General features: G+C 68.8%; 3 protein-coding genes and 1 long non-coding RNA gene across 7 annotated transcripts in view; 3 read left to right on the top strand and 1 right to left on the bottom strand.

Annotated features, from left to right (window-relative positions):
• The window catches only part of LOC127030279 (tubulin polyglutamylase TTLL13-like), a 195,500-nt gene that overhangs the window by 153,282 nt on the left and 31,461 nt on the right, over window positions 1–10,757 (top strand).
• The window catches only part of LOC127030332 (uncharacterized), a 136,221-nt gene that overhangs the window by 98,640 nt on the left and 26,824 nt on the right, over window positions 1–10,757 (bottom strand). The gene's annotated exons all lie outside the window — the stretch shown is intronic.
• LOC127030309 (neugrin-like) lies at window positions 4,574–6,458 on the top strand. Its single transcript, XM_050916577.1, has 3 exons — window positions 4,574–4,682; window positions 5,373–5,483; window positions 5,683–6,458. The coding sequence occupies exons 1-3, from the start codon at window positions 4,594–4,596 to the stop codon at window positions 6,338–6,340; spliced, it is 858 nt and encodes a 285-aa protein (XP_050772534.1). The 5' UTR covers window positions 4,574–4,593; the 3' UTR covers window positions 6,341–6,458.
• LOC127030317 (guanosine-3',5'-bis(diphosphate) 3'-pyrophosphohydrolase MESH1-like) lies at window positions 6,774–9,798 on the top strand. The gene is made up of 4 exons (XM_050916588.1): window positions 6,774–6,924; window positions 8,373–8,428; window positions 8,573–8,810; window positions 9,433–9,798. The coding sequence occupies exons 1-4, from the start codon at window positions 6,795–6,797 to the stop codon at window positions 9,561–9,563; spliced, it is 555 nt and encodes a 184-aa protein (XP_050772545.1). The 5' UTR covers window positions 6,774–6,794; the 3' UTR covers window positions 9,564–9,798.

Here is a 10,757-nt window from a genome sequence, read left to right on the forward strand (position 1 = left end):
GCCCCACCTCCCCCACATCTCCCCTGCAATGCCCTGCCCCACCTCCCCCAGCACTCCCACATCTCCCCTGCAACGCCCTGCCCCACCTCACCCACATCTCCCCTGCAATGCCCTGCCCCACCTCCCCCAGCACTCCTACATCTCCCCTGCAGCGCCCTGCCCCACCTCCCCCACATCTCCCCTGCAATGCCCTGCCCCACCTCCCCCAGCACTCCCACATCTCCCCTGCAGCGCCCTGCCCCACCTCACCCACATCTCCCCTGCAATGCCCTGCCCCACCTCCCCCAGCACTCCCACATCTCCCCTGCAACGCCTTGCCCCAGTGCCCCCAGATCTCCCCTGCAACGCCCTGCCACACCTCCCCCAGCACCCCCACATCTCCCCTGCAGCACCCTGCCCCACCTCCCCCACATCTCCCTTACAATGCCCTGCCCCACCTCCCCCAGCAACCCTACATCTCCCCTGCAGCGCCCTGCCCCACCTCCCCCACATCTCCCCTGCAACGCCTTGCCCCAATGCCCCCAGATCTCCCCTGCAACACCCTGCCCCACCTCCCCCAGCACCCCTACATCTCCCCTACAGCGCCCTGCCCCACCTCCCCCACATCTCCCCTGCAATGCCCTGCCCCACCTCCCCCAGCACTCCCACATCTCCCCTGCAGCGCCCTGCCCCACCTCCCCCACATCTCTCCTGCAATGCCCTGCCCCACCTCCCCCAGCATCCCTACATCTCCCCTGCAGCACCCTGCCCCACCTCCCCCACATCTCCCCTGCAATGCCCTGCCCCACCTCCCCCACATCTCCCCTGCAACGCCATGCCACACCTCCCCCAGCACCCCCACATCTCCCCTGCAGCACCCTGCCCCACCTCCCCCACATCTCCCCTGCAATGCCCTGCCCCACCTCCCCCAGCAACCCTACATCTCCCCTGCAGCGCCCTGACCCACCTCCCCCACATCTCCCCTGCAACGCCTTGCCCCAATGCCCCCAGATCTCCCCTGCAACGCCCTGCCCCACCTCCCCCAGCACCCCTACATCTCCCCTGCAGCGCCCTGCCCCACCTCCCCCACATCTCCCCTGCAATGCCCTGCCCCACCTCCCCCAGCACTCCCACATCTCCCCTGCAGCGCCCTGCCCCACCTCACCCACATCTCCCCTGCAATGCCCTGCCCCACCTCCCCCAGCACTCCCACATCTCCCCTGCAACGCCTTGCCCCAGTGCCCCCAGATCTCCCCTGCAACGCCCTGCCACACCTCCCCCAGCACCCCCACATCTCCCCTGCAGCACCCTGCCCCACCTCCCCCACATCTCCCTTGCAATGCCCTGCCCCACCTCCCCCAGCAACCCTACATCTCCCCTGCAGCGCCCTGCCCCACCTCCCCCACATCTCTCCTGCAATGCCCTGCCCCACCTCCCCCAGAACCCCTACATCTCCCCTGCAGCGCCCTGCCCCACCTCCCCCACATCTCCCCTGCAATGCCCTGCCCCACCTCCCCCAGCACCTCCACATCTCCCTTGCAGCGCCCTGCCCCAGTGCCCCCAATCTCCCCTGCAACGTCCAGCCACACCTCCCCCAGCACCCCCACATCTCCCCTGCAACGCCCTGCCCCACCTCCCCATCTCCCCTGCAATGCCCTGCCCCACCTCCCCCAGCACCTCCACATCTCCCCTGCAGCGCCCTGCCCCAGCATCCTGAGATCTCCCCTGCAACGCCTTGCCCCAGTGCCCCCAGATCTCCCCTGCAACGCCCTGCCACACCTCCCCCAGCACCCCTACATCTCCCCTGCAGCGCCCTGTCCCATCTCCCCCACATCTCCCCTGCAATGCCCTGCCCCACCTCCCCCAGCATCTCCACATCTCCCCTGCAGCACCCTGCCCCAGTGCCCGCAGATCTCCCCTGCAGCGCCCTGCCACAGCACCCTGAGATCTCCCCTGCAACACCCTGCCCCACCTCCCCCAGCCTCCCATCTCCCCTGCAGCGCCCTGCCCCACCTCCGTCACATCTCCCCTGCAATGCCCTGCCCCACCTCCCTCAGCACCTCCACATCTCCCCTGCAGTGCCCTGCCCCAGCACCCTGAGATCTCCCCTGCAACGCTTTGCCCCAGTGCCCCCAGATCTCCCCTGCAGTGCCCTGCCCCAGCACCCTGATATCTCCCCTGCAACGCCCTGCCCCAATGCCCCCAGATCTCCCCTGCAGCGCCCTGCCCCAGCACTCTGAGATCTCCCCTACAATGCCCTGCCCCAGTGCCCCCAGATCTCCCCTGCAATGCCCTGCCCCACCTCCCCCAGCACTCCCACATCTTCCCTGCAGCACCCTGCCCCAGCACCCCCAGATCTCCTCTGCAATGCCCTGCCCCACCTCCCCACATCTCCCCTGCAGCACCCTGCCCCAGCACCCTGAGATCTCCCCTGCAGCGCCCTGCCCCAGTCCCCCAGATCTCCCCTGCAACGCCCTGTCCCACCCCCCCAGCACCCCATCTCTCCTGCAGTGCCCTGCCCCAGTGCCCCCAGATCTCCCCTGCAACGCCCTGCCCCACCTCCCCCAGCACCCCCACATCTCCCCTGCAGTGCCCTGCCCCAGCACCCCAGATCTCCCCTGCAGGATCCTGCCCCACCTTCCCCACATCTCCCCTGCAATGTCCTGCTCCATTTCCCCCAGCACCTCCACTTCTCCCCTGCAGTGCCCTGCCCCAGCACCCTGAGATCTCCCCTGCAGCGCCCTCCCCAGTGCCCCCAGATCTCCCCTGCAATGCCCTGCCCCACCTCCCCCAGCACCCTGAGATCTCCCCTGCAGCACCCTGCCCCAGTGCCCCCAGATCTCCCCTGCAACGCCCTGCCCCACCTCCCCCAGCACCCCATCTCTCCTGCAGCGCCCTGCCCCAGTGACCCCAGATCTCCCCTGCAACGCCCTGCCCAACCTCCCCCAGCACCCTGAGATCTCCCCTGCAGCACCCTGACCCAGTGTCCCCAGATCTCCCCTGCAATGCCCTGCCCCACCTGCCCCAGATCTCTCCTGCAGCACCGTGTCTGTGCCCCCAGATCCCCCTGCAATGCCCTGCCCCAGTGCCCCCAGATCTCTCCTGCAGCATCCTGCTCCAGCACCTCTAGAGCTCCCCTGCAACACCCTGCCCCAGCACTCCCAGATCTCCCCTGCAGCACCCTCCCCAGTGCCCCCAGATCTCCCCTGCAATGCCCTATTCCACCTGCCCCAGTGCCCCCAGACTTTCCCTGCAACGCCCTGCCCCAGCACCCCCAGATCTCTCCTGCAGTACCCTGCCCCAGCACCCCTAGAGCTCACTTGCAGCACCCTCCCCAGTGCCCCCAGTTCTCCCCTGCAGCACCCTGCCCCAGCACCCCTAGATCTCCCCTGCAGCGCCATTCCTCAGTACCCCCAGATCTCTCCTGCCGCACCATGCCTCAGTGCCCCCAGATCTCCCCTGCAGCATCCTGCCCCACCTCCCCCAGCACCCCGAGATCTCCCCTGCAGCGCCCTGCCCCAGCATCCCCAGATCTGTCCTGCAGTGCCCTGCCCCAGCACCCCCAGATCTCCCCTGCAACGCCCTGCCCCACCTCCCCTAGCAGCCCCAGATCTCCCCTGCAGCGCTCTGCCCCAGCACCTCCAGATCTCCCCTGCAGCACCCTGCCCCAGCAATCTCAGATCTCCCCTGCAATGCCCTGCCCCACCTCGCCCAGATCTCCCCTGCAGCACCCTGCTCCAGTGCCCCCACATCTCCCCTGCAGCGCTCTGCCCCAGCACCCTGAGATCTCCCCTGCAGCACCCTGGCCCCCAGCACTCCCACATCTCCCCAGCAGGGCCCTGCCCCAGTGCCCCCAGAACTCCCATGCAACGCCTTGCCCCAATGCCCCCAGATCTCCCCTGCAATGCCCTGCCCCACCTCCCCCAGCACCTCCACATCTCCCCTGCAGCGCCCTGCCCCAGTGCCCCCGATCTCCCCTGCAATGCCCTGCCACACACCCCCAGCACCCCCACATCTCCCCTGCAATGCCCTGCCCCACCTCCCCCAGCACCCCCACATCTCCCCTGCAGCGCCCTGCCCCAGCATCCTGAGATCTCCCCTGCATGCCTTGCCCCAGTGCCCCCAGATCTCCCCTGCAGCGCCCTGCCCCACCTCCGTCACATCTCCCCTGCAATGCCCTACTTCACCTGCCCCAGCACCCCCAGATCTCCCCTGCAGCACCCTCCCCAGTGCCCCCAGATCTCCCCTGCAATGCCCTACTCCACCTGCCCCAGTGCCCCCAGATTTCCCCTGCAACGCCCTGCCCCAGCACCCCCAGATCTCCCCTGCAGCACCCTGCCCCAGCAATCTCAGATCTCCCCTGCAATGCCCTGCCCCACCTCGCCCAGATCTTCCCTGCAGCACCCTGCTCCAGTGCCCCCACATCTCCCCTGCAGCGCTCTGCCTCAGCACCCCGAGATCTCTCCTGCAGCACCCTGGCCCAGCACCCCCAGATCTCCCCTGCAGCGCCTGCCCCCCCCCCCCCGATCCCTCGCTCTCAGCCTCAGGGGCGGCCCTAGCTCCCCAGACCCCGCCCCGCCCCGGCCCCGGTGTCTCGCGGTGTCTGCGCCGGCCATGGCGGGGCCGCTGCTGCCGTGGGCTGCTGGGCTGAGCCGCCTGCTGGCCCGGGGGGCGGCGGAGCCGGCGCCGCTGGAGGTGGACAGGTGACGGGGGGCAGGATGGGGGGGCTGGGGGCGGGGGCAGGATGGTGGTTGGGCAGAGTGGCCGGGCAGGATGGCCGGGCTGGGGGCGGGGGCAGGGGCAGGATGGCCGGGCTGGGGGCGGGGGCAGGATGGGGGGGCAGAGTGGCCGGGCTGGGGGTGGGGGCAGAGAGGCCGGGCTGGGGGCGAGGGCAGGATGGGGGGGCAGAATGGCCGGGCTGGGGGCGGGGGCAGGATGGGGGGGCAGAGTGGCCGGGCTGGGGGCAGGGGCAGGATGGGGGGGCAGAGTGGCCGGGCTGGGGGCGGGGGCAGAGAGGCCGGGCTGGGGGCGAGGGCAGGATGGAGGGGCAGAGAGGCCGGGCTGGGGGCGAGGGCAGGATGGGGGGGCAGAATGGCCGGGCTGGGGGCGGGGGCAGGATGGGGGGGCAGAGTGGCCGGGCTGGGGGCAGGGGCAGGATGGGGGGGCAGAGTGGCCGGGCTGGGGGCGGGGGCAGAGTGGCCGGGCTGGGGGCGGGGGCAGGATGGAGGGGCAGAGAGGCCGGGCTGGGGGCGGGGGCAGGATGGGGGGGCAGAGTGGCCGGGCTGGGGGCGGGGGCAGGATGGGGGGGCAGAGTGGCTGGGCTGGGGGTGGGGCAGGATGGTGGTTGGGCAGAGTGCACTCAGCCCCCCACTTTCTTTTCCTTCCCTCCCCAGGGCGCTTCAGCAGCAGAGGAAGGCGATGAGGCTGCGGAGGCTGCGGAAGGAGCTGGAGCCTGCGGGCCCCCCCCAGCGCAGCCTGAGCTGGCAGGCCATGGAGCAGATCCGGTGAGCAGGGCGGGAGGGGGTGCGGCTGGCAGCCCGGCCCTGGAGAGTGGGCAGGGCAGGTCCTGGCCACTGACCCTGGTGTGGGCTGCTGTTGCAGCAGGTGTCCCCCTGAGCCCGGTGTGGCTGGGACTGAGGCATCGCTGGGCTTGCCAAGCTCTGGGCTGGCAGTGACTGTCTCCGTTGTGCCCTCTCCTGGCAGGTATCTAAGGCAGGCCTTCCCCGAGGAGTGGCCCGTGGCCCGTCTGGCCCAAGGTTTCTGTGTCAGCACGGATATCATCCAGAGGGTGCTGAGGAGAAAGTTCTCTCCCCCACTGGAGCGAAGGATGAAGCAGGATGCAAAGGTGTTGGGTAAACAGGGGAGCTGGGAGCAGCAGGCTGGCCCAGACCGGAGAGCTGAGCTGGTGGCCATCTCTGCAGGAGAAGCAGCTCAGCAGCTGCTGCCTGCCAGGCCCAAGGACATACCCCAGTCTGGAGCCCTTATCATGCCTGGGGGCCAGTCCAGCAGCTCAAAGCCCCAGAGAAATCGGCAATTTTGGAGAGCTGGGGAGAGGCAAAACAGAAGGAATGTCCAACTGGAACCTCTTCAGGAGGATGGAGCCAAGCCTGTGGCTGGGATGGAAGCCACCCTCATGAGAAGCTCTTTGGCAGAAGGAGACACTGAAGAGTGGGATGGCGAGGTCCTGAGTGAGGAAGAGCTGGAGGAGCTATTCGCAGAAGGCTGGGACACCCGCCCCAGAGTGGTGCAGAGAGGACAGGAATATTTTGACGGCAATGGGAATTTCTTGTATCGGATCCCTGCTAGACTAGCCCCTGGGGAGGGGGACAAGATGCAGCCCCTTTCCCCAGTCGGGTGGTGAAAAGAGTGGGTAGGGTGTGGGTTGGCCTCTGTTACTGTTGGCCTGCCCAGGGCGTGGGCTTGGCCCATGTTGCTGTCCTTTCCACCCAGGGAAAAATAAAATGTTACCAAGTCCCTGCTGCCTCGCCTGACCCTGGCCTGCACCTGGTCACAGCTGTGTGTGCTGCTTGTGTCCCTTTGCTGCGGAGTCCTGCAGCATGCTCCTGCCCAGCATGTGCCCCGCCAAGGCCAGCCATGCTGGCTGTGCAGCGGGCGTTACCCCGGGCGCTGGCCGGGGGGCAGGTGGTTTCAGGCGCGAGAGCCCTGCACCCTTGGGAGCAGGTGCTTCAGGCTGGGGTGGGGGAGGCTGTGTTCAGCAGGGGGGTGCACAGGGCACAGCTCCCCCCTGGCCCTGCCCAGTCACTGCAGCGCTGGCGCTGCCCCCGGGGGCGGGGCTGCCTGCCGCCCTTGCCGGCATGCTCTGCGGCCGGGCCATGGGCTCCGAGGCCGCCCGGCTGCTCCAGGCCGCCGACTTCGCAGCCCGGAAGCACAAGCGGCAGCGGCGGCGGGACCCCGAGGGGACCCCGTACATCAACCACCCCATCGGTGGGGGGGGCGGGGTGTGCGGGGGGGGGGTGAGCCGATCGGGGGGGGTTCGCCCCGGGGGGCGGGGTGTGCGGGGGGGGTTCGCCCCGGGGGGCGGGGGGGTGAGCCGATCGGGGGGGGGTTCGCCCCGGGGGGCGGGGTGTGCGGGGGGGGTGAGCCGATCGGGGGGGGGTTCGCCCCGGGGGGCGGGGTGTGCCGGGGGGTGTTCGCCGGGGGGGGCAGGGTGTACCGGGGGGTGTTTGGGGAGGCAAGCCGACGGGGATAAGTGCCGGGGGGGGGGGCGGTGTGTACCAGGGGTAGGATGAGCCGATCGGGGGGTGTGTGCCGGGGGGGCAGGGCTTACCGGGGGGTGTTCGGGAGGGCAAGCTGACTGGGGTGTGTGTGCCGGGGGAGGCTAGCCAATGTGGGTGTGTGCCGGGGGGGCGGTGTGTGCCGGGGGGGTGTGCCGATCGGGGGGAGTGTGCCAGGGGGTGAGCTACAGGGTGTTCGGGGGGGGAGCTGACGGGTGTGTGTGCCGGGGGGTGTTCCGGGGGGCAGTGTGTGCCGGTGGGGTGAGCCGATCGGGAGGGGCAAGCTGATGGGGGGGTAATCAGAGGAGCGGTGTGTGCTGGGGGGCTGGTGGATGGGGGGGTTGTGCCAGGGGGGCTGAACAGATGGGGGGGGTAATCAGGGGGTCAGTGTGTGCTGGGGGGGCTATCTGATGGGGGGGTTGTGCCAGGGGGGTGAGCCGATCGGGGGGGGCAAGCTGATGGGGTAATCAGAGGAGCGGTGTGTGCCGGGGGGGCTGGTGGATGGGGGGGTTGTGCCGGGGGGGCTGAACCGATGGGGGGATAATCGGGGTCGGTGTGTGCCAGGGGGCTATCTGATGGGGGGGTTGTGCCGGGGGATGAGCCGATCGGGGGTGGGGTATGCCCAGGGGGCTGGCCAATGAGGGGATGTGCCAGGGGGCGAGCCAATGGTGGGGTTTTCCCGGTGGGGGTGAGCCAATCCGGGGGTGTTTGGGGGGGCAATCGGGGTTGGTGTGTGCCAGGGGGGCTATCCGATGGGGGGGTTGGGCTGGGGGTGAGCCTTTTGTGGGGATGCTGGGGGGCAAGCCGATCGAGGAGTGTGTGCCGGGGGGGATGGCCGATGGGAGGGGATGTGCTGGGCGGGGGGTGAGCCGATGGGGGTGTGTGTGTGCGCCGGGGGGGGCTTGTATCCCGGCTGGGCGAGCGACAGCACGGGCTCCCCCCATGCAGAGCAGCTGCCCTAGGGAGATGCCTGGGGCCCCGTGTCCTACCCCAGAGCGGTGCTATCCACGAGGTGCACGGGAGCTGGGCTCGTTCCAGCCCTTCCTGGAACTGGGCTGCAGTCCTCACCGGGCTTTGCCAGCGGGAAGCGCCGGGTCCCCCCCTCTGATGGCCTGTCTGGGGCCTGGCTGCCTGCTGACACCCCCACCCCATGTCTAGGTGTGGCCAGGATCCTGTCTCAGGAGGCTGGAGTAATGGACATTGCGGTGCTGCAGGTAAATCCCGCACTCGAGGCAGGAGGAGGGGCTGTAACAAGCCCCTCGCCCCGGGGACGCTGCTGGGCTCCGGCTTAGAGAACCAGCCTGCCCCTCGTTTTCATGGACCCCTGAGTGCCGCTCAGCCTGTCCCCTCTCCCGCAGGCTGCTCTGCTCCACGACACAGTGGAGGACACAGACACCACCTCGGAGATGGAGGAGCAGTTTGGGGAGGAGGTGAGGCGGATCGTGGAGGAGGTGACAGACGACAAGATGTTGCCCAAGATGGAGCGGAAGCGCCTGCAGATAGAGCGTGCGCCCCACGGCAGCCAGGGAGCCAAGCTGGTCAAGCTGGCAGACAAGCTGTACAACCTGCGGGACCTGAATCGCTGCACGCCGGCAGGTTAGCATGCCGGGGCGCTCTGCCGCTGACGGGCTAGCTGTGGGCATGGAAGTGCTGGAGCTGCCCTCTGCTGCATAGTGTCACAGCCACTCATGCATCTGGTGTCTGCCTCAGCGCTGGGAGCTCTGGAAAGAGGCAATGCGCCGGGGGTGGGGGGTGCGAGCCGATGGGAGGGGGTGTGCTGGGGGGATGGTTTGTGCCAGGGAGCCTCCTCCAGCCACAGTAGGAGAGGCAGGGCATTGTCAGGAGCTGAAAGTCCTGGCACCCGGCCTGGTTTCTGCATGTGCCCACGCACAGCTCCAGCATCTCTGTGCTGAGGCCAAGCTTACCCCAAGAGCGGAGCGCTCTGTCAGGCACCCTACCTTTGGCCGACCACCATGTGCCTCAGGAGGTTGTGTGTACCAAAGCTGAGCAGAGGGCAGGTGCTTTTCCCCTCCTTGTAACTGATTACTCCATGAAAGTAAACGGGACTCTTTCCTTTCCTTTGCCTGGTACCTCCTCGCCCCCTCCCCATGGGCCCTGGCTCTCGCAGCCTACGCCTCTTGAGTCACCGCCTGTCACTGTGTGTGCGGCCCTACTTGTGTTGGTCTGTCTCTGACACACATGGTGCTCTCTGCCCTAGGCTGGTCTGAGCAGCGGGTCCAGGAGTACTTCCTCTGGGCCTCCCAGGTGGTGAAGGGTCTGCGTGAGACAAGCCCTGCGCTGGAGGAGAAGTTGCAGCAGCTGTTCAGGGAGCGAGGGCTGCCGGAGTGACTGTGCAGGGTGCCTGCCCTGTGACACTTGCCAGCAAATGCTGCTGAGTCAAGCACTGATGTTAACTACTGACTCCCACAGCGTGCCTTCCAGAGCCCAGCGCCCTCAGCCCCGCCTGGATCAGAGCAGCGAGCCAGTGATATCTGCATGGACTCTGCTCACAAGCCCACCTATTCAGGCACTCCTGCCCCCTGGGCAAGGGAGGGTGCAGGGATGGGGGCCAGATAAAGGGCAGCACTGGCCCTAGCCCAGGTGGGGGGGAGGCCCTAAGGCTCTGGGGAGGTCACACCCTAAGTGGGGGTCAGGGTCTAGGCTCTGAGTGCAGCCTGCCCAGCTCGGGGACCGAACCGAGTGACTCTCTAAATAAAAGCCCTGGGTGCCGTGAGCCTGGTATCTTTCTCTCGCCCCAAGGTCTGGGCAGAGCCTAGGAGCTCCAGTGGGGCTGGGGGGAAGCAGCGCTGCCAAGCCCATGGGCGGAGGAGCTGGACTGGGGCAGGCTTGACTTGGCGGCAGTGTGGGGTGGAGCTGCCTGGGAGGGCTGGAGGCTGGGGGCCCTGGGTGTGGGTGTGCACAGCCCCTTCCAGTGCCTTCTGGGCCCCTTCTCCCTGGAGAGACCCTCCCCTCCCCACGCCCTCCACGCCTCCCCCGGAGAGCTCCTCTGCCCCTCCCCCCAGAAAGCCCCTTCCCGCGCCCTCTGCCCCTCCCCCCAGAGCTCCTCTGCCCCTCCCCCCAGAAAGCCCCTTCCCGCGCCCTGTGCCCCTCCCCCCCAGAGCTCCTCTGCCCCTCCCCCCAGAAAGCCCCTTCCCGTGCCCTGTGCCCCTCCCCCCCAGAGCTCCTCTGCCCCTCCCCCCAGAAAGCCCCTTCCTGTGCCCTCCCCCCAGAGAGCCCCTCCCCCCGGAGAGACCATCCCCGCGCCCTCTGCCCCTCCCCCCCAGAGCTCCTCTGCCCCTCCCCCCAGAAAGCGCCTTCCTGTGCCCTCCCCCCAGAGAGCCCCTCCCCACGCCCTGTGCCCCTCCCCCCGGAGAGCCCCTCCCCGCGCCCTCTGCCTCTCCCCCCAGAGAGCCGCCCCCCCCGGAGAGACCATCCCCGCGCCCTCTGCCCCTCCCCCCCAGAGCTCCTCTGCCCCTCCCCCCAGAAAGCGCCTTCCTGTGCCCTCCCCCCAGAGAGCCCCTCCCCACGCCCTGTGCCCCTCCC

This window comes from Gopherus flavomarginatus, chromosome 10 (assembly GCF_025201925.1).
Source record: "Gopherus flavomarginatus isolate rGopFla2 chromosome 10, rGopFla2.mat.asm, whole genome shotgun sequence".
Taxonomy (NCBI): domain Eukaryota; kingdom Metazoa; phylum Chordata; order Testudines; family Testudinidae; genus Gopherus; species Gopherus flavomarginatus.

Coding starts and splice junctions, on each gene's coding strand:
- LOC127030309 (XM_050916577.1), top strand. CDS start 4,594: ATGGCGGGGCCGCTGCTGCCGTGGGCTGCTGGGCTGAGCCGCCTGCTG. Junction 4,683..5,372: donor GCGCCGCTGGAGGTGGACAG/GTGACGGGGGGC, acceptor TTCCCTCCCCAG/GGCGCTTCAGCAGCAGAGGA. Junction 5,484..5,682: donor CAGGCCATGGAGCAGATCCG/GTGAGCAGGGCG, acceptor CTCTCCTGGCAG/GTATCTAAGGCAGGCCTTCC.
- LOC127030317 (XM_050916588.1), top strand. CDS start 6,795: ATGCTCTGCGGCCGGGCCATGGGCTCCGAGGCCGCCCGGCTGCTCCAG. Junction 6,925..8,372: donor GTACATCAACCACCCCATCG/GTGGGGGGGGCG, acceptor CCCCATGTCTAG/GTGTGGCCAGGATCCTGTCT. Junction 8,811..9,432: donor GAATCGCTGCACGCCGGCAG/GTTAGCATGCCG, acceptor TCTCTGCCCTAG/GCTGGTCTGAGCAGCGGGTC.